At 40.3% G+C, this 23,250-nt stretch overlaps 2 protein-coding genes across 3 annotated transcripts; one reads left to right on the top strand and one right to left on the bottom strand.

The window, feature by feature from the left end:
• Positions 1 to 5,029: 5,029 nt before the first annotated feature.
• Gasp (Chitin binding Peritrophin-A domain-containing protein Gasp) lies at positions 5,030 to 14,819 on the top strand. 2 transcript variants are annotated; one of them, XM_022805475.2, is made up of 5 exons: positions 5,030 to 5,255; positions 9,934 to 10,185; positions 11,366 to 11,554; positions 11,862 to 12,060; positions 13,678 to 14,819. In XM_022805475.2, exons 1-5 carry the CDS (start codon positions 5,207 to 5,209, stop codon positions 13,775 to 13,777), a joined length of 789 nt encoding a protein of 262 aa, XP_022661210.1. In that variant the 5' UTR covers positions 5,030 to 5,206; the 3' UTR covers positions 13,778 to 14,819. The 2 variants fall into 2 exon arrangements, with proteins under 2 accessions (XP_022661210.1, XP_022661207.1); XM_022805472.2 differs by lacking the exon at positions 5,030 to 5,255 and adding an exon at positions 5,297 to 5,581.
• Positions 14,820 to 16,538: 1,719 nt separating this feature from the next.
• On the bottom strand, positions 16,539 to 21,721 carry pelo (pelota mRNA surveillance and ribosome rescue factor). Its single transcript, XM_022817192.2, has 8 exons — positions 21,480 to 21,721; positions 20,768 to 20,860; positions 20,364 to 20,514; positions 19,938 to 20,081; positions 19,561 to 19,732; positions 19,078 to 19,239; positions 18,648 to 18,840; positions 16,539 to 18,386 (listed from the first exon to the last, which is right to left on the bottom strand). The coding sequence occupies exons 1-8, from the start codon at positions 21,518 to 21,520 to the stop codon at positions 18,182 to 18,184; spliced, it is 1,161 nt and encodes a 386-aa protein (XP_022672927.1). The 5' UTR covers positions 21,521 to 21,721; the 3' UTR covers positions 16,539 to 18,181.
• Between the last annotated feature and the right edge of the window lie 1,529 nt (positions 21,722 to 23,250).

Here is a 23,250-nt window from a genome sequence, read left to right as displayed (position 1 = left end):
CGTGACCGACTCATCTCGAATCCAAACTTAAGTTAAAATTTTGTCGCCTGGACAAAACAATCTAATAAACTTTCCTAGATTAAATAAAGAGCTTTCCAACAAGAGAAAGCACTGAAAAAAAGACAACGAACATGACAAAGGTGCTGCACACATCAGAAGCTGTGAATGTAGTAGAAACTATATCAATCCCCCTCCTAGGAGCAAATCCCTATATTGATTAGCGTAACTACCCTCATGCTTGATCGAAGAGACCTCGTTCAACATTGCAGCCAATTAGGTAAACAAACATACATTTTTGAAAAAATTGGCCATTTTAGAAAACTCATTGTCTCTTTCTGTTGCCGAGACTGGAACACATCAGTCATTCAACTGAATGTTTATAGACGCACCTCAGTAAAAACTATTTTGGGCAGTAAGAAATGGTGATTTAGGCAAGTAACCTTAGTGAGCCTAAACGTCATGCGTGCAGGTAAGTTGTAACTTATTCTCCTATATGTAATACAACAATTTACTCATCAGTGCGCTTGTTCAAACGCTGTGTGATTGCATCTCCAACAATCTGGCCGACCATACTATATATACTAGATATCTGAACTTGCACAAGTCTCAGGTCTGCTTGCTGCACATGCGACAAAGGAGAGCGAAGGGTACCGTTCGAAGTTTACCTGCAACAAAATGTAGGGTATCTCTATGGGCTGCATTTGCGTCTTAAGAAAGAATTCAGAAGATCGGATTCCAGTCACGCTTTGAACTGAAGGAAGTTATAGTAAAAAGCATTAAACTGCTATGGGCTGATGAAATATTGGTGCTTGACTCGATCATCAGACTTGCTACCCGGTGCTTGAGGAAAATCTGCGGAGAAATAAGTTTGTTTTAAAAATGGTTTCCCGAACGCGCTGACTCATGCTGCCGACTTCAGTTACAAGGAACCAGAAGCATGGGGACCGTCATAAAACGATTTAGACGAACAATAATATCTTCACAAAAAAACGTGCCTACTAATAGACCATAAACGTGAAAGTTATATTTAAGTGGGTATTTTGCAAATGGTAGGACGTAGGCCGTGACATTTGTGCCTGCTATGTGTGTGTACTGTGGCCGGTTCTGTTGTCGGGTTTTCCGGCTCACCGAAAACACTCGCCGATTGAGTACGGCTACCAGCAGGTGACCAGCGGCGAAGGCTCTGTAGAAGCCAGCGAAAGAATCTTCACCACAGAATGCGTAGGTCATGTTCTCTAATAGCAAGTGCAGCATGGCAAATATTTTACGTTACCTGTTGCTCTCTGATCGATTTAGGTAAATCAAGTCCTATGGCAGGATATAAAGTTCTCCAGACAAGTTGGTGCTAGCTAACAGGAACTTATGGGTTAGATGCATTTAAATCTCATCTGATCTGTGAAAATCGTTTGTGCGTCGAATGCGAGATAATAGTATTGATTGTTTTATAAGTGAGTCCAGAGGTGTTTCATAGTGAAGGAGAGAAAAAGATTCACAAGCTTTTTACACGTAGAAAAAGTAAACGACATAACCGCTGTTTGTCGCTTTTAGAAGTTCTGACAAGTCGTGCTGCCTATACGTATGCATGCTAATAACGGTTTATTTTAATACTAATCGGGAACGAAAACTTGCTGACTCCTATCCTGGGATGGGGGTGTGCAACGTTACAATTAACATTGTCACTCTAATGAAAAGTTTGTGCGGTTATATTTCCTAAGCCAAGTCTATATTTATTTCTTAAACTTGTGAACAAGTTTTTTTTTTGCAAAGCCGAAGAAAGAGAGGACCTACAAACGAAAGTAATACTCTAAATGTAGAAAAAAAAAACTAGACAACAGTCTCAAAAAAACATAACCTTCATAGCACATCTGGGCGTTCTATCAGTTCGAGCCCCTTACTATGCAGGCATGTTGACTAGTATACAAAACTTGTTTTCTCTCCTTTTTTTTCAAATTTTGTCTACCTAAGGTGCGACAATTTGTTTTCATCCAACAAATTGTCTCGTTTTTTTTACTTGCCACATATGAATGATTATAGAAATCAATCGTATTACAAGAGGAGCATAAAATTTGCTTTCAGGGCTTGCATTTATATCAGACTTCCCGTCAAAAACGTTTTTTATCGATCGAGAACTCTAGAATGGTTATATCGTAAGTACGGAACACTCCCTGGATGGTCGGGTAGACGAAAGGGTTTTTCTTTTCATTGTTTTTGATTAAATTGCTTAGCCGAAGAACCAAAAGCCATTTCAAAAAAATCACTACCAACTAATGGTAAAATTATGTAATAAGTTCTGGGCGTAATTTTATCTAGGTAGAAATTGAAATTGCCCTATTAATCACATAGCTACTCTTAGCATTTTCCTGAGATTGCGATATTCTGGTTGTTCGGTAGGCTGTAGTTGAGCTCATTATTGAGTATTTAGGTTTCCTCAATCAAATCTATTAGCTCACATTGTCGACTTAAGATGGGCCAGATCCAGTGTGGAGCAACCGGCTAATGACAAATGAATGACATAAATGATCTTTAAAATAGCTTTGATCTGTATCATGAGCTGGTTATCTAGATACAGGAACTCTAGGCGTTATGCAGTGTGTTGGATGTGATTAGGCAGAATGGCGAGTCACAGCTGCGCCACTGTTAACCGTTCATATTGGAACGGTCAAAACTTTGAAACGGTCGCATACTTGACACTGTGTACATACACAACAATCTTAAAGGGCTTTGATATCTTCTACGATATATTTACTCAATTTGTTCACTTTTATTTATCTAATGAGTGACTTCGTAAGGTACGATAAGCGTAAAAACATAACCGGACTCCTTACTGTTACGCCGATTATATAGAGAATATGATAATAAATAACTATTGCTAACCTTCAAGGCTAAGGCAGATTTTAAAATGTATACACATATTTCCCTTAATGCTTCATCTTAATCGGTAAACAAGAACGGTTCGCGTCGTTTAGAACAATACGAATAGCCCCATGAATTCTAAACATGTATATTTGAGATGACATTGGCAAAAGTTGTTGACCCCATGAGTACCAACTGCGCATGCATACATTATTAACAAAACGGCACGACAAGTGTGAAACACACAATTTTACGGAAGGTCCATAATCAACTGTTTTAGTCGCAATCTGCGATCAGCCGTTACTAGTCAAGGAAATATTCCCACATACGACAAATATTCACCATAGAACGGTTAGCCGCAGGAAATGAGGTGTTCGGCACTTACTTATTTTACGTGTGAAACAATCGTGGACGAAACACCGATTGCTCCAGAATCAGGAAACGGTTACTTCTCATTCGACACGTGTATTTCAACATCTCAGGTATATATAAGGTATCTCATAGGCCTCTTGCCCTTGCATAGGTCTCATTCAATCAGATTGCTTCCGAGCCTGGCATAGCATCAACGTGATAGCCTGCTGCCTCTAGATCTATTCAAAGTTAAAATGCACGTAGAGGATGACCATGAGGCTGTCAAAGGCGGATTTTAGTTTGTCCTAGATTGTCTATGTGCATCCCTTGGTGAGTGCTCTGTACTGAGAACTGTTCTTGACGTCACCGCTTATAGGCTAGATAACCAAGCAATTTCCAGTGTGGTGAAATCGGCAGCTGAGCAGTATGACCCGTTTCCTTGAACAAATGTCATTGTGGCTCAAATTGCAAGATCCACCAGTTGATTCCTAGGTGATATATCGTACCCATGTGCAATGCATCCGCGCTTCCACCAAAAATATATACGTCTCTTACAGTTTGCACAGAAGTGCTTCATAAAACAAGCTTCACGCCGTCATGATATCCTTGAAGATATGTTCGTTCGATGCGTCCAAGTGTCGCGGCGTATCGACGTGGAAATAATCCTCAGATCCTTAAACATATCATTCAAAAGAGCCAAATATCTGACTTGTTGCGACCCGACCGAACAATGACATTGGCGTGGGACGTATTTTGGTTACATTGTTTACAGCAGTTTGCTAACAATTATTTAGTGCAATATACCGCGACTAGAGCTCAGCGGAGCACTGCTGCAGTCGTTTCTCGACCCGCTTTCTCCGACAAGAGAAATTATGTATTGCTCACTCAGGCAATCAGAACTTTCGCCTTACCTAGTTCAAACTAAGCTTGTTAAAAAAATATCAACATTCATAATCCATCGTATACATCGCGCATTACTCGGACCTTTAGAGTTAAAGAGTTACGTTTCGTTTGCGAACGTTCTGATTTACTTAAAATGGTTATAAAATATCACCTTCATAATAACTCAGGTGAGGGAAACTTTTACCCTTTAAGAAAAGACCTTATTGTATACATATATACATTTAGTGAACTGACTTTACCTCACTGCAAACTAATCAAGCGACGTCGAATGCTGAACGTTTCTTCGTCTCTACGGTTGCAATGTCAGCGAACCCAACATCAACACAATCAATCCTTAGCTATAATAATATATGATGAATGGGTTCGGTGCTGCGAACTCTGCATCTAAAACATGTTTCAGCCGGTCATGATCGTGTTCATCATAGAATTAGCAGCGATGTTAGGGTGTTCGCGATACGCTGACAATAGCGCTGGTCAAGTTAATTCCTGTCTACGCTGCAAATTTGCGTATATCATTCGGCCATCGAGGCGCGCGAGCTGCTGCGTAGTCTGTCGACCAGCCGTTCTACCTCAAGTTTTACGGCCATTTCGTGAACCGTTATACATTGTTGGCCGTTGATTCGCCTTTAAGCGTCAGCTCTGACAGGGGTGGTGCAGTAGCAATGGTTGATGAGGAGCCGTTACAATGGCTCCTCATACGTTCTGACTCGATGCTGCCTTGCAGAATAGGCAGCTAACGGTTATAACGGTTGGTAGCAAAGACTGCACCACCCGCCACGACACGACATTGCTCTGGAACGACTTCTCTGACGGCGCTGGTTCGTCGACAGAGAGGGGCGTCTGCGGCGAGGGCGGCAAGGGCTGAGCTAGTGACGGTAACCGGTGCGGCGGTGGTCGCGGGCGGTTTAAAGGCCGAGCGACGTTCGCCCCGCTGTCAGTGAAGTGCTGTGTCTGTTTCGTGCTCGTATCGTGACAATACATTATCAACAACAAACAACAACAACGACGACGACGACAACAACAACAACGAGAAGAACAACATCAACTAGTCAGGGCTAGCCGGGGCTTCGCATCTACAGAAGCTACTAGATCACAAGGCATGCACATATTTAAAGGATTCGCAGTCGCCGCGCTCTGCCTCGCTGGCGGTAAGTGGCTGGAGCGAGATCTTTAGGAGTTTGGGGAAGTGGCAAAATCTCGTGGTGACCTTACATCCCCCCACGCGCGCCATTAGGAAGAAGACGGAGGAAAAGTTGACGGCCGTTAGTTGAACCGTTATTCCCTCAAATGGCTCTGAGACAATCCTAGGATCAGATGGCTTCGTGGACGCAAAAATGGTCCAAGTGTGAATGTTGAGTTCGAGGTATTCTACTTTCATTACAAAGGTCATAAATACTTCAATGCCCTATTATGATGAAAGGAGCGACCTCTAAGCGGCTCTGCTGTTCTCGCTTGTTCGATTGTGAGACGAAAAGTACGATACGCAGATAAGTGCTACCTAGTGCATACGCGAAATGTATATTGTAGTCATCACCTATAAAAATTAGTTGTTTCGCTATTTAAGCGGTTCGAGCATTAATCTGTGTTTTGTTGCCATTCATTTACCTTAGTCTGCCGTAGTTTCATTCCAGAACATAGTGTTGCGTAGACAAGGCTTACTAACCTAGAGCTCTTGAGTTCTCTTCACTAATCAGATATCGCTATTTTCTGTCTAAATTGCCTCATACGTTGGTGAGTTCTCGTCCTTTACAACCCCAAAAATGGCCTAGATATATTATTCATATCATTACAAACGTTTTTTTTTACACAAACAAAATTAATGTTCGTACTTATCTTGATCAATATCGCATAATCGATCTTAACGCACTCTTCTGCAACCTTTAGCTAAATCGACAATTAAATTTTGTTTATTTGTTTGTTTGAATTTAACGCCAATTCAGGTAATCCTCACTACTTCTATGGTATCTTTTAACATTGATAGGTATGACTTGTGGTTGGTGATTGTTCTATAGAAGTTATCTCGTTGCTGATGTTACTTGCGTGTCTGTATAGGTCTCTCCTGTGAACTGTAAACTTTTCGACAAATACAGACCCAATAGTTTTTAACGTCGCCTTCGCAAGGCAACGACAAGGTACGTCTAGGCTAACCGATGTACGATCAAAATTAACGACCGACATTTCGCACCTGCACAATTACCGACAAATGGAAATCAGTTATTGGCGTATCTTTACGGAACACGCTTTTATCGGTTCGCGTTGGCGTTTAATTTCTTTGGTTTCTAATTTACTTTTCTCCTATTTTATCTAAATTAAGCACTTAATAATAATAATAATACCATTTAATATTCCCTCCTTCCGTTCCGCGCAATTAGCAGTTGTTCTTGATGTTTTTTTGAACGTGGCGGCTAGCAACAAAAGCCACTGACTTTGTTTACTATCTGCTTGGCAATACAGCCAAATGACGCTGCCACAGTTGGGCCGCTAACAACTATTAGCTCAATGCTATTTTTTTTTAGGATAATAATTGTTCCCTCTATCGTTTACGACGTCTAGGAATAAACACACCAGTTCGGATTTTCACAGACGGCAGAAATAGCAGCGACTTTGGTGCGTGCCGAAAGCAAAACGATCGGCCTGATCGCGCTGGCGATTGGCGAGTTACTAGACACACGGACCGGCGGTCATCCAGACGATGATTTGTAGCAATGCGACGAACACCGTCACAACTCCGTTGGCGACGTGAACCTAATATCCTGCCAAGACGTATCCCGCTACTGTTGGTAGACAGCTGCTGCTACCAATTGGCCCGATGATTGCGCAACAATTATCGACCGCTTGTCGTTCGCTTCGGCGTAGGAAATGAGAAAAGCCGTTAAAAATATGCACACACACACACACACACACACACACAGGCATATACGGACGCAAATACGCGTATACAACGATTTTACTAAGCCTTGCACTGCGTCAACTTCTGTAGCCACTTTCGAATGTGTGTCCATACCTAGCTATGTCCTATGCGCGATTACTGCTTTGCTCTGATCTGTTCGTTCGAATGACGATGGCTGCTGATAGGCTTTCCGTCGTAGGACAGCGTCGGTTTACGTGTGTCGGATGAAAAGGCGGCGGCGTTAGATCCAACAGTGCTGCTGATGCTGACATTCTTAATAATTGAGCTTGTAAAATTTGGTGTTGCAACCATTCCACCATGCGGATCTCGGAACTGCTTCCCACCGTGACGTCGATCGACATTGTCGATGTCGTGGGCAAAAGGAGCAAAACACTACTGTGTTGATCGCCGTAATGTTTACAGCAGCAGCAGTAGCCAAAACATCGTTGAACTTGAGAACTTGCTTTACGTGCAGTCATTGTTTTCGTTACTGTTAATGATGTTCGTGCCGAAAAGTGCTAATGTGCGTCGAACAGCCGAAAGTGTCTTTTGCCTGCTAGCTAACCTTGGCCTGCCGGCAGCTTGTCTCTATGAGCCCCATATCAGGCCAGCTGATCTCTCTGCGGCCATACTGCGATCTGATGAAATGCCGGATCGAACGAATTAGCCACATTATAGATTCTTTGTTTAATACTCCTACTGAAGCTGCTTTCAGCAGAGGAAAGCAGCTCAAGCTAGTCTAGCTTAGGAATCGAAGTCAAGTCTCGATCGGCGTTACTGTCAAACCACGCGACAAAAACTGAATTTCTGTAAGGGCATAACTGACGTTTAGAATGATTTCTGATCGTTGTCAGACAAAAAAAAAATGATTTCATTAAAAATTCTGAAAAGGTAGCTAATTAAAAAGGGACTTTATTGACGGCTTACTCCTTTCGTCCTATCCTTGTTATTCAAATGCTAGGTCGATAAAAACTCCTGTGGCTGTCTTGAAATGTTCGTGCGCAGACCGCGACTTGACACAACGTGATCCATTCATTTGAGTTTCTCAACTGTCTGTCAAGGACACGAGTCGTCGGTCGACATGCGCCGATGTAGCCTTCTAATGGTGATTAACACCATCTGTCACATAAACGCCAACGTGAGTCTGCGCATTTAGCGAAGTCCGGAAACAAGTGGTCTAAGAAACATTAACAATCCCATACCTCATAGACGCAGTTCTTCCACTGACCGCGAGGGCGCCTCAATGCGAACAACGCCGACCCTTGTCGACGATTGACGCGATTCCCTCTCACCAGGCAGACGTGTGTCATTGAGGGGTCATTCACCAAAAAAATGATTTCCTTCGTGGCCCGTCGACATAACCGTTCGCAAAAGCGAATTTCAACTTCTGCAACAACAATGGATAAGAGGGATCGAAGATACACAAGAGAAAAACTTGTGCCCTAGTAACCACGCACTACATATTGCTCTGCAGCAGTTGCTAGTTTGTCGATAGTGCCAGATCATCTTCAACATTATTTTGTCACACAGTAGCGATTCGGTTCTTCTTCAGTCCATGGACGATGTTCCCTTCTTATTTTCTACATATTATACACAACGGTTGCCTGGCTCGGCCCTAGACAGCCCCTTCCCTGCTCCGAAATAGTCGGCGATTGAATTTTCGCTACCGCCGTTACCATCACCGTGCGAGCCGGCCTAAAGCATCGGCCACGTTTGATACATTCCGGCTGGACAATGTGAGCCCACCAAGTTCGGTCAGGTGCTGTTCCTTGCGATCGCAGTTTACTTCGACCGTCGCTTTGCTACTTTTCTTTTGCCGTTGGCATCGATAACGCCCGACGCTGAGATTACCCCTGCCACTGTTCTGCGCAGTAAGGGCTTGAAGTTATCGCTGTTTTTGTTGTTAAGAGTTACGTCAAGGCACCTATTCTCACATTCCAAAGGGAATTCCACTACAATGTGAAGTCATTTAGGATGACTACTACGCTTCGTACCGTGATCCTGTGCTATATTATATGCCATATGATGAGGGCGACGGTGTTATTTGGGCGTGACTCGACAGGGAACGGGCAGGGATTATCGTCTTATCTGTCAGTGTTGCCGCCGTATAACTGCTGGCGCTGCTGCTAATCAGTATATCCGACGTCGGATCGTTCATACATAGATGGTATGAACGATTTCAAGATATCTGACGCAATCAGTTTTACACGTCAATCGTTCAAGTGGCTTGGGCTGCTTTGATGAGTAGCGGCGGGTTCTTCGGTCGCGTATCAGACACTGGACACTGCAAGCTGTTCCACGTATCTACATGTAAAGTCAATTCAAAGGAATTGTTAAATTCGAATATTATAGTCCGTCATTTGTACATTCATTGAGTACGCGAAGCGCTCCGGTCTAAAAGCCGATCGAATTTACGTTAGGCATCGTATTTATATCACTGTTAGCTGTTACGCGAAAATGCATAAACCAAAATTAGTCAGCAGATCCCAGCGACTGCCACACGTGAGCGTAAAACGTAACTGATTGACAGCTGGCGGTTTTTATCGACATACGCTTAATGTTTTACTGCTGCGCCATTATCAGTATACGCATGTTTACCAACAATATGTATATGTATGAATTGCCGCGAAGCGTAATAGAACCTATAAGGTACCATATGCCACGCAGGCGCTGCACCTATTATATTTGGTGCTTTCTTCATAGCACGAAATCGGTTTAATTTTGCAATAGATGCTATGTAAGCTTTTGTTGTAAGCGTTGCTTTTCTAACTCGTATCATTTATTTTCTATGGTAGCTTACGTTCAGTGGTGGTTTGAACCAACATGTTGAGAGCACTCCTATCTCTCTCTTCGCTAATAATAATTCGCTACCATCAATAATCGTCATCATAAAAAATACAAAATTATGGTAATGTATTATTTCCGCGCTTTTACAGCGGCTGCCCAGCAGGGAGTGCGAGCCCCCACAAAAGGTACGGCGGTACAGCATGACGTTGGTTATTATGACTGTCCCGATGATTTCGGTTTTTTCTCTCACCCGAAGTCCTGTGACAAATATTATGCCTGCAGTAATGGGACGGCCACGTTGAAGCTGTGCGGTAACGGACTCGTGTTCGACGACACCGATCCCTTGAGGGAAAACTGCGCATATCCTTTCTCCGTCAAATGCGGTGACCGAACTGATCTTGGTAAGCAGTAACAGAAGACACGGTCATCAAACACATCATTACATATATATGCATAAACTTGGTTTCAGAGGACGTATTAGGTACTGGTTTCAGAGAAGCTGCTTCCAGAAAAAGACTAGGACAATCCTACTATAATAATAATCAATTAGTACCGGCCAGATCGTTCGCCGCAAGAGGCTTACTAAAATAGTACTGCAGAGCTATGCTACTGAATGTTCTGGCATCAAAATGTGGAACGCAAACACCGAATACGCTGTAAAATGTTCAATATTAATCGCAAAGATAATAGGAAGGGTTCAGAATCGGCCAGCCGCTTAATCAATCGGTGTTAATTAGAAAACAGAACCGTCTATTTTCGTGCGCAAGCGGGCGCTGTGGAGTAAACGATAACCGTATTAAAAACAATACGAATATTTGGCTAGACTTTGTGTCGATGTGATCCTCACCTTAAATTCAGCTCTACTTCGTCACTTCCACAAGACCTCATACGCATAAAGCACTCGTTCTGTTCCCGTATCGTGCGTCCTGTGACGGTTCTATCAAGAGATTATATAAAACGTCAGTCCAGTTTGCCTGGCCGATGGTCACAATCGTTAACAGATATCCCCTTTATCCACCTATAGTTGATTCCATTGAGATATACAATACAGTACATTTCGGCTATACTTCAATTCCTCACAACGAACAAAGACTAACAATATATTAGTGCCCAACCTACACGATCGTAATCGGCCTGCTCTAGCTTCCACAAAACGTTGTGACATTCAAGAATAGGTACCGTACCCGTGTAGCTTCGGTGTTAGGTGCTATCAGTATATCGATGAAAAGCAGCTTCCTCTGCAAGTACGATCCTCTATTTTATTGGAACAATCATACAATGTAGAGTAAAAGTGGGTTTATAGCCGAAAACAATGTAGACTTAGCAATAGAAAAATGTAGCCTTCATTTTCCAACGGAAGGTAGGTTTCCAGTTGATATAGATGCTGCATCAACTGCAGACCTGTTTTTTTCACAGTTAGCAAGTTCAGCGTTTCCCTATTTGTATACGTCAAGCTTTCCCTACTGTAAGCCTACTTCTGCTTCCCTCGGTTTAACTGTCTCCTGTAACCATAACACAATAACGTGCTCTTTCGTTATAACAGATCGTACGATAAATATTAACTAATACGTATATTCGCAGAGCCCCCCATTTCAACACCACATTGTCCGCGACTATACGGAATCTTCCCTGATAATAACAACTGCCGAGTTTTCTATTCGTGTTGGAACGGAGAGTCGTCTCGTTATGAATGTCCGCCCGGACTCGCCTACGACAACGATCAACGTGTCTGTGTGTGGGCCGATACTGTTGATCGATGCGATCAGCGCGGTAAATTATATTTATAATAAAATACTATGTGGCTATCCATTCATACCCAGAATTTACTTTTGCAGCCTATAAACATTAAACCTAGAAACAACTATATCGATATATGTCAAATACTATGCGTTTTACAGAGAAACGATCGATATAGACTACGCACTGTTTCACATATACACATTTCTTTAATAATGGTTGGTTAGTTCAAGCTCGACTTGTCGTTGTGTGTTCCATGCGCTGCGGGCCATTTTATGATAACGTATTATACACTCCTTATCCGTATGCGCATACAATTAAGACCTTTTTAAAATTGCAGAGGTCGCCGAAGGCTTCGTGTGCCCCGATCCCGCTGAAGCTGATGCCCCTGGAGTTTTTACCCGTCACGCCCATCCTACTGATTGCCGAAAATTCTACGTGTGTATCGAGGGCCAGGCGCGTCCATACGGCTGCTCGATCGGAACTGTCTTCAACGTGGATACTCTCCAATGCGACGATCCTGAGAACGTCCAAGGATGGTGGGTGTCATAGGTCCCGCGTCCGTTCGATCAAATTAGACGAACGCAGAACTGCGGGGCCTGTTACGCCTACTCATACAACATTTTCGGCCGATTCCAGCCAAGACCACTCGCTAAAATGCATTTGAACCGTCTATCGATTCTTGGCTATTTCTTTTCCCTCCTTCCAATTCTTTTTCTTTTTGTATTTAACAATGTTAGATTTTTCACTGGTACTAACATGACTTAATCATATCTGATCAAACCTTTTTAAAAAACATTATTTTTATAATTTTTCTCCAAGAGTACTCTTTGCTTTTATAAAAATTCTTTTTCTCGGTGCAGTGTTTCTGCAAGATTTTCGAACTTCTTCTTTCTCTTCACTGATTTGTATGAGACAAACTTTTTGGGGATGTTCTGAATTCCTAACAACGTGTTCCGCCTATCTTATATATGAAACTTTCAAGTATACAAATTCATATTCATTCATTTTGTCGTAAGTGACAAAATCGACCAACTTCACAACGATATAAATGTATTACCTTTACTACTTATTTTAAAAGCATGTTATCTGCTTTCCCACCTTTAATAGCATGGCTCGCATATGATACAGTGCTTGATCGATATTTTTTTAGATCCTGTTTTAGAAAATGGTCATTATATCAATACTTTCCCATTGTCTTCTCTGCTAAGCCTTACGCCTTCATCTAACTCTGATAAGTGAACTCTTTGCTGAAATCGGTCCTGCAAAGCCCTATGAATGATTAATACGTCTTTGGAGATATTCATTGTTGTAACCTAGTTATAGAAACAACTTTGATTTACACTACTTGAGTCACTAATTTTGTCTATATGTGTGTTAACTGCAACTCCGTGAAACGTCATACTTTTTCGTCTCGTCATTATGCTCAGTTTAATTTAAACATATTATTTCGGAAAACACTACATAAATATATAATCGCTAAGTTGTTACGTTAGATGTTTGACGTAACTGACAATGCCTGCACTGTGGAATGGGCATGTGCACCGAGCCTATGCTGCTACTAGCTTTGACAAAAATAGCTCGAAATTTTAAGACTTTCCGCCGTCTTTCTGGGTGAAGGCACGCGAAACCCTTTCACGTCAATCATCTTTTGACTACGACCATGACTATCTTCCGTTATTTGTTTTTGCCTCGACCCAAATATGTCTTCACTGGTGAAAACAGGTGGTGGGATTTTGCAAATCGCCCATTCCGTCCCTTACGCAACACCTCTCCTACCGATAGAGCATTGATGCATTGAATAGCACAGATTTCTTATAGCCTTTTTCAGAAACAATAACCCCCTAGTGATTATTATACATTTACATTGTGATCCTTCGTCGTTTTTGCAGTCTAGCATCATCATATAGTATTTCATAATACCTTGATGCTATTTTCTTAAGCACTGCCTGAAACCGCCTTGTCTTACCTCGCATCCTACCTTTTGCCATCCGAATGCCTATTGTATATGTCCTCTTGTCAGTTCTGACCTACCAACCTATGTATTCAATCTTTGCGTACCCAACAGCAAGATATAATGCGCACGATGTCATCTTACGCACAGCTGATGTGCTCGTTGTCTAGCAGATGTCTCTAAGGCTTGCTTTGCTTTGCAGTGAAAACTACTACGGAGACGACACCGAGGTGAAGCTCCTAAAGAAGCAGCAGCAAAAGGCCAAGGCTAAACAAGGAAATCAGAGAGATCAGGACAACTAAATCAGGCATAAGACAAACGAAGAGACATCAGTATAAAACGTATAAATGGATATTGGCTTCGATCAGCCAACGCTTCCAGCCAAAGTCATTAGATTAACTGAGAAAGGACCTGCTTACAGAAACAAGTGACACCGTTGTAGTCGACCACTTCATTCTGCCGATGCTATGTACGTTCCAGTGTCGAGTCTAGCCCAGCCCAGCCCAGCCCAACCATATGAGCTGATTAGCAGTTGTCATCGGAATTGGTCGTTTTTCTCTAATTTGCCTGCCTGGCAGCGTAAAAGAACGAAGTAACCTTCATAACTTCAATAATCACAGCAAACGTTATCCCTTCTAAATAGCGAGGGTGATGGCAGGGTCGACGCAAAAAAGTAAATCATACTTCATTAAAACAGTTGTCGGCCGTCCCGACAAGCAGATTTGCCCGTTTCGCTCCCCGAAGGCTAATCCTTCCACCCCTAAGGGACGGGAAGGCAATTGATTGATGTGAATCAAGTTAATAACTAATAAATATAAAGTAACAAGACAAAGAAAGGTAATTATACGATGGACGCCGACAATGTGATTATGATGAATAATAATAATTATTATTATTTTCTGCTGCTCGCGTAATGTCAGCTAATTACGACTACGTAATAATAATGATGATGACGATACCGTTGTTATTATTGATGAAAGTGAACGTGCCAACGAAATGAGCAGAACCGGCGTCTCCTTATAATGGCGTCTTCTTGTAAAATACGTAGCATAATATAAAAGATACGAGCATACGCAATGAAGAAACAAGCTATGAAAAAAAAATAATGATGATAATTGTGAAGAAGACAGAAAAACAACGAAACAAGCTGAATACAAATGGTCACTCAATGAAAGAACTCACATAAACAGCCACAAGATGTGAACTGAAAGCCACAAACAGACAGACAAGCATTTATTCATACATTAACAGACATTGTATGGACATCAATCGTGTCACGTTATATTATTGTGTGGAGTGAAATAAAAAAGGGCCGGATAGTTTTTTTATTATTAATATTATGTATGTAAATGTGTTTTCAGTTATTAACATGTTGATGTATAGAATGGCTTTTTCAAAGGATCAGGGTGCTAATGTTTTCCTGCAGTAGGAACTGATATATAGATCTTTATTTGACAATATTGAATTATACTGCTGAATCGTCGAACTCTGTGAATTTTTGATTTAAAACACTGTTCATTTAATCATATAAGCTAAAGATTTAAGAAGTAACGTGTTACTGTTTTGGGTTCGTGCGAAAAGATATTCGTATTCCTGCCCTCGTAATTTTAGATCCTTGATCATTCAGTTCAGAGTAGGCATCAAGTTAAATATACAGTATCTGACATACAACATAGTTTTGTATATAAAAGGCTACCGTCTATTTAGTAAACCAATAAGCTCCCGATAATGGATAATTTTTTGACGAATTCCTATGATACAATATCTCAGAGACTAAATTAATGTGGACAGCCAATCCTGTAGCTGATTTGCGCCTTACTATAAACTTTAGACAGCAAAGCTAAACCTGGTTTTGTTGGTGGCCTGGACTGTCTCATAGCTCCCAGCTCTGAATTCCCCATAAAATTTCGGCGTGTGGAACACTAGAATAGAACTTCCGATTTGACTTTTAGCCGCTTTTCTCCTCAAACAGTTTTGAGGTTGAACAAGAAATCATAACGACATCACTTGTTATTACAGTTCTATTGCACATATCCCAAAAAAATGGGCCTACTATCTTTTGGTTAACTTCTTTACTATGCTGGTTAACAAGCCTTCGGTACCCGCGACGTGGGTCGTACCTTCCATACAGTTGTTACTATTGAATTGAGCCTACCACCACGAATGTGTGCAAATATTAATCAGATAGTTTTCTAAAAAAAGTTGACATTGGGCCTCAGATCATGTTTACCATTTGCTTAGACTGAGCAAATGCGATATTCACCAAGTTAGTAATGTAAACTCATCTCTTTTTTTCCCATGCTCAAAATAACTCTTTAGTTAAGCTGACACACTATTATAAATTTTTTATTATTAAATTAATTTTAAAAAAGTTATAAAACAAATATTAGCTAATTTGTTGTTCAATTTTCAATTTTTGATAAACTCGTCCAACAGTCCACTTCGTGCCTATGTGGATAAACTTAACTTTGATGCAAATCAAATCAATGTACGTTTTTTTGTCCAAATTAAAGTATAATGTACTTCTAATATCGATCACCCATGAATACTAATGAAAGTTTGACTACACTGGTTTACTGGGAGATGGTTCTTGGTTTCATAGAACATTTTAATTGATACAAATCTATCGGCTAGGCTCCCTTACATAAACACTTAGATAAACATTGGTACATAATTTCCTTATATCAAAGTTTGATTTAGATTTACCCATCGAACTCCCCACGTATGTTCCGAGAATTTCTGAACCCCTAAAACAGCCACTAAAATGCGCACTCTATGGATAGGGCTCAATATTTACAACATGTTCAAAAAAATTAAACAATGTTAATTTGCTATCTACCACAAGCGACATTCTTTTGCATTATATGTTCGCGTTTAATAGTGGGGTTTAAACAAACCCTTCACATATCGTTTCCAGTCGCTAGTGAATTCCGCTGCGTACCAATAAACCGGTGATAATACAGAATTTATATATATATATATATATATATATATATATATATATATATCTAATAAAAAGCCATCCTTATGTATCTCCTGAAACAGGCTAATAAGATAAGAATATTTTTCGTAACGGCAACTTTATTTAAATTCTTTCGCTTTATTTAGATTCTTTAGCAACAAACTATTCAGAGTCACTTGAATTTGTTGAGGACATTCTACACATTACATCCTGTATTAAAAGTTCGACGCTGTACAATATGCTGAATTAAGCTAGGACCATCAATGGATGACGATACGGGCCTAAACAAGTTAACTTTCTAAACAACTGATTCCTTTCACTGACGTATTTTATAGCGTGAATTTGTGTTTGATAATTCCAACTTTTGCTTTATAGTATTAGAGTATTTCGAGGTATACAATCAGTCATCTATAAGAAAAGACAAACTCACCACAATGAACACATTGGATCAGTACGTGATAAGCCTCAGAAAAGAGATTCTATATCGCGCTCTGTATCCTTTTACTGACGATAGGTAATTATAATTTAACACAAGTAAAAATCAGTCAGTAAATTATGTTAATGACTGAGATTTTTGTGAAATGATCGGCGAATAATGGCCTTTCCTTTGCTCAAAAGCCAAAGATAGTTAAATTATCAAACGCCAGCGCAATCGTTTCGTTTTTCCTCGAGTATTTATAGTCAATAGCTAAAAATTATATAACATACACCGCTTATAAGACAATACTGGGCCGCTTCTTCGATCATACAAAGATCCTTCAGCTTTCTGTAAGTCCCGTTTCAACTCTGAATAAATGCAATCTTAGACGAAAATTGCAATTAGTTTCACTTCTTTATAGTTAACATCATCATCATCGTCAAAAGGAAATGGAAGTCTAATGCCACGATAAAACATAGAGTTTTCTTTGTAAAAGAAAAAATGTCTCAGTTTTTCGTCGTTCTTATCATTTTTTGCTGTTCCAATTTCTTCGCATCACTCACTGTTAGAAAACAAATCGTTAGTAATTCCTTCCAACTCCAATTCACTCGCTGTAGTTTGTCATTAGTTACGAGAAATATCACAAACTACTGTCAAAAAAGTATCTTCGACATACATAGTTCGTATTTACTTATAGTTCGTGAGTAGATACTACATATAGCGCGTTCCTCATTGCGGGATTAAAGGAAACCCTCTGAACGTACTTGGTAAGACCATACAACATAATTTCGACGACAGAAACCTCGATATTTTCTCGTACGCCACTAAAAAAAGAGATCGAAGCAGTTGTGGTGTACAGGGGCCAAGATTTGCTCTATTGTCCTGATAGGATATTTACACAATGAGCGAAGGGCAGTTATGCATTGGGGCCAGGCCGTATCTATTTAGCTACTTTTGTTCGGATTCCTATGCGCAAAAAATGTCGTGTTTCTCTAGATGCTTGTACACAGCTGTCCTTATCCTATTGTCAGGTTCAATTACATACCGTTGAAAGCCTCAAATCGCAGCCTGTTCTACCCTACTACTACTACTTCCCAAGCATTATTACGTAATAAAGTGATGCGCCCACTTCGTTTACTCACTCTAGACATCTACCTAACCGTAGCAAAATGTATGTCTGCATGCCTTTCTATGCATATGCGCAAAACTGAACAGTTAGTCTTCATCTTCAGATAACTAGCAGCTGCAGTCAGGCATAACCTGCAATTTTTAGAGATTCGTACAGTCCAGCGCCATTTTGTTCGTCTTATGACTTAACTAAAGCTTCTATTCGGAATCCGAATCATCATCGTCCATTTCTTCATTCGCCACTTCGGGCATAGGAAAACGTAAAATAGCCGCCACACCCGTCAGGTGGTCCAGGTTCTCGCCCGATACATGTAAACTGCTGAAAATCTTCACGTCGCCGCCGGCGTCGCGCACGTACTCAACCAGACTGACATACCGCCGTCTCTCAGCCACGTCTTGGCACCTATTTACAGAAGAAAAAAGACCAAGAACAACAATTTTATAACTAAATTGGACTTATAGCCGCTAACTACTAGGTGAAATTATTGGGAGACCATGCTACGCAAAATCTAAGCAGCGTGAATAAATAATATAGTAATGCCTATAGCGCTGCTGGCTGTGCAACAATGAGAAGGAGAAATATGAAGCATTTTGGACAGATAGTGCAACATTTGAAGAGATATATGAATGTATTAAGGCAAATACTAGGTGATAATTGACAAACCTGAAAAGTTTATCAGAAATTAGCAGTGTGTCGATTGCTTGTGCGTCGGCAGCTTTCTCAACGTGTTTAGGACCATATAAAGCCCTATCTGGTTCCTGATGAAGAACCTGGAAGAACTGATTAAGAGCCTTTACTTCGTTGGCGGCTTTCGTGTCGGCCAACTTTGCTTGGACAGTCGGATCTTCAAGCACATCTGTAACAATAAGTATCAGCTAATTTACCACTATTTCAGTTAAAAATAGCTGAAACCGCAAGCATTTCCTATGATTCTATAGGCTGTTTTTTAACAACTGTTGACCTCAAACTGTCTCTACCGAATTGTTTCTTACGATGTCGATACTTTTACTGAAAACATTTGTCTATGCCATTAACAAACGGTAACCTCGAAGTTATGACATATGTTTCGATTGTCACTGGTTCAATGAGTTACCTCTGAGTGCGGCCTTAAAACCGGAAGACGAATGAGCAAGCACGAACTTTCCCTTGTTATCGAGAAACTGTTTGCAATCCTGCTGAGCAGCAGTGGTCATAATATACTTGAAAAATTGATCCTTTACAAAGCCAGGGCTTGCTAACAGCACGCATTTAACCACTGAAATGAAATTTTAGTACAAATTAAGTTCAAAAGCCAACTGTTAAATGATCTTCAGTTCGGTTACTCATAATAATAATTATTATTGCAAAAGTAAATTCGTTCCCTTCTCTATTCCGGTTTTGTTCTTCCAACCAGATAACAACAATCAACCTGCGGGATACCACATGCAGCAAACGTCGTCGGTCATCTACTGATGACGGAAAAAAATCAATCAATCATTTAAGGTGGCAATAATATGCGAATGCCAATCATATTTTACATTCAAGTGTCACGAAATATTTTACGAATCACAGCAAACACGAAGCACTTATTTCTTACCATCGAAGTTGACATGTTGCTTAATTGCTCGAAGGATCGCGTCAAAGAATCGACTTATGCCTCTATCGTGCTGACCACACAATCCTTTTCTTTTTCGCGGGATTACCATTTCGATCTTCGCGCGAACAAGTGTCATTACCGAAGTTACAAGGCAGACGTGGGCAATTCCCTCCTGCAACATGGTTGTATCAAAGATCGGATGACGCCTTAAATTTATGAAAATGAACAATAAATTCCTTCAAGTGCATAAAAGAAGTGATATAGTATGAAAAAGTAAATAATGATTTGATAAATTCATTAACAAACAATCTGACATTTGATAGCAATTTTATGTACTCAAATCAATTAGAAAAATTCGACCTCGTATAATCACTTGCCTGCATTACGACGGCGGCTACCTCGGCATTTAATGTCGGATCACAGGCTTGTTGTAGCCTTTCAAGATGGATTACATCCCAATTGGACTTGATAAGTTTGAATGTTCGATTAACTTCCAAATCTAGTGTGTGGTACGCTCCAAGCTGTAATTATTGGAAGCCAAAGGGTTTTGTTTTCGATGTATTTTTTGACATGGCTTCTATTGATTCATATGGAAAGCGGATCATAATGTTCGAGGATTAGAGCCTGAATAATGATGACGATATGGTCTGTTGTAGTGGTCTCGTCCAGTCTCGAACAGACATTGCTTAATAAAACACGGTCTCCAACTGTAAGCCATCTTACAGAGATCTTCCAGACCCGCAGACAAACACAAAGAAGAATGGGGCTCAGACCTTCCGAAAAGTAATAGATTTATGTTTTACCTTCACATATTCGTTTTCCCTGATGTTTCGTCCTTTCACGCGTAGCACACATCCAGCGGTATCAAAGTCGATGCTCTCCACGCGAATCGTCAATGTCGTCCGAACGCGGGTGCTATCTGTTGATCCAGTAGCTGATTCTGTGACGACCTTTCTATAAAACAGTAACGGCAACTATACTTAAGGGCAATTTCAAATTCGTCTAATGAATTTAAATTGTAGTCGATAATAGCTACCTTTGAGATCTCAAAATTTTCTCGCAGACAGTAGTTGAAGACAAGTCAACCTGATATCAGGCTCACAAGCGGTACAAAGATAAAGGATAGCTTTGGTTCGTAAGATATTTGTGGATATGGATGCGACAACTCTTTCTATAAATGGTACGTGCCGCTAATTGACATACTTACCGTATTGTGGATGCCTCAAGGATGTCATCTTCGTTAAGTAAATTGTAGATATGCCACATATCTTCAGCCTCCTCGGGAGTAAGACGGACAGAACTACTCAGCCGTTTAGGTAGGTGTATCCATTATGCGACGAAGGCGATTACGATACCATGCCGTGTGCCACGGAGCGTTTACATAAAATACAATGAGCAAATAATAATAAAGACAGCAAAATCTATATATAAAAATATGGTGATTCATAATTATTACCGTCTGCAAGACAGCAGTTGACCTTCACAAGTAATGTAGAATAATCATAATAGAATAAGGGCACTTCCAACTCATTGACCAGTGAAGTCGAGGAAACATAGTATAAGGAGGGTAGGATTTATTTTAACTACTTTTCAGTAGCCTCTTACGTTTACTATACAACTACGTGACATTTTCTATCTCAATGTTCATTTCTGAAATTTGAACTTTGACAGTCTTTTTGGTAAACTCTCATGTATTTCATCATTTCTTTCTCTCATGTGTTTTTTTTATTTTTAAAATCAAGGAACGGCAGGAAGTGATCACGAGTCAATAAGGTGTGACGATTTCAATTGTTAAAACAAATGCAACCACAAATAAACGATTGCATGCCCTAAAGACGTATCACTTCTAGCTAATAGTATTTGACACCGCGAGATAGAGGTACCTGTATTTGTATCGAACACTGCTAGAAAAAACTTACCCACTGCCATCTTTTTCGAAGTATTTGCCGACTTGTTTCATGTTTGTTTTTGTTACCCGGACGCACCAAACTCTTATGAATATATCACAGTACAAGGCATTATGTCAGTTCACTCTAGCCCACGTTCAACTAGTCAATCATTATTCATTACAAAGCTACGATTACGCATCCAAATGCATATTCAAATGTCTCTTACTATGTGCTCTTCGAACACCATTTTAATATTTGCATGAATGCCCGTTCCGATTATTTGGACAGTACGGAAAACGAACTCCGTAGTCAACGGCTCAATTTCGATGCGACGTACTTAGATGTCAGCAGGTTAATTAGCTACATAGAGGTCGCGAATTTGAGCACACAATTCTCAGCATAAATAGAACGTGTGTTAAAGTCATCATTTATGATTTTTCCGAATCGTCTCGTAAACGAAGGAACAGTGAGTTAATATGTCATTACAACCATTAGGACGGCCGCGACGCTGACGACCAGCTTGACGTGGTAGCTGTTTGAATCTCTCTCGTGTCGTGAACTTTCACACGGGTATCAAAGAAACTACTTCAATGTAGAATTGAAACCGACCGAATGAAAGCATACCACTTGGGAAAAATCCCTGTATATGATTGTTTTGTTACTACAACAGGATTTTCGCTATTTCTGATTCAGGAGTCGATGGTTTATACTACTCATCCCTTCGATTCAGCATACATAACACAATTTTACGTGTGATGATAGTTTATTTCTTATTTTTATACTGCCTGAATGGGCTTAAAATTTAACAAGCAGTTGAAAGGATAGGTCGAACTTTTAGTGTGTAAAGTTTTTACTGATTACTGTAAAGACTAATGTCAAGTTTTAGAATTTGACTCGTTATTTAATGTTTTTATCACAGAAATGGCCCAAAAAACCGGATTATGCCACTTCTTGATTATGGAGTGATCAATGTACGTGGAGATGTTTAGCTCGGCAACGCGAAACACTAACAAAACTATAGTCGAATTTCTTAACGAATTTAATATATCAGTATAGTGATATGTCCGTATGAGCAAATCGATATGTAGCGGTCCGAGTGGACGAATACCACTAATGTTGAAAAAGCGATTGGAGCCTTTACGGAAATGTTCTACCGGCCGTGACAAAGCAATCATACCAAAATAGGTTTTTACAGGAGAGTTGGATGAAAGAGGAGAACTGTAAATAGGTGGATCAATATCACAGTGCTTAGTAAACATAGGCGTACGAGGTAAACGGACGAAGGCAGATTTACAAGAGTTATGTAAAAGCAAATTCAATCTTTAAACTCAGTTTAAATAAGCTTTGTTTAAAGCGACATCGGCTTGAAGACATTAAGATTCACATGCTAGTCCCCTGCTAGAACATTAGAGCATCACTACCAAATTACTTGGCGCAATATCTAATAAATTGTAGCAGCAATCCACGATTATTTTTAAGAGGATATCTAGAAAGCTGACGACGACAGATAACAGATGTAGTTTGGTTTGTGAAAAATTCGTACATTGATTTATGGCTAATCCTTGTCTAAATGTTAGGCCAAAACACCTTGCGGATGAGGTTCATTGAACGATTGCCGCATCAAGATTGATTGAGTTATTTGATATGTTAGTAGAGCGTTGAGAAGTGCCAAAAAATAATATATATTCGAAATATTTACAAAATGCCTAGGTGTTTTATAGCTACATTTAACGTTAGTCAATTCATTCTCAGTATCACAAATGTCTGCGTTAGGGAACCGTTTACGAATTTATTTTATGAC

Source organism: Varroa destructor, unplaced genomic scaffold (genome assembly GCF_002443255.2).
Source record: "Varroa destructor unplaced genomic scaffold, Vdes_3.0 BEIS01000001.1, whole genome shotgun sequence".
NCBI classification, from domain to species: Eukaryota; Metazoa; Arthropoda; class Arachnida; order Mesostigmata; family Varroidae; genus Varroa; species Varroa destructor.
The sequence above is the reverse complement of the archived record's forward strand: the minus strand, read 5'-3'. Positions and strand labels throughout refer to the sequence as shown.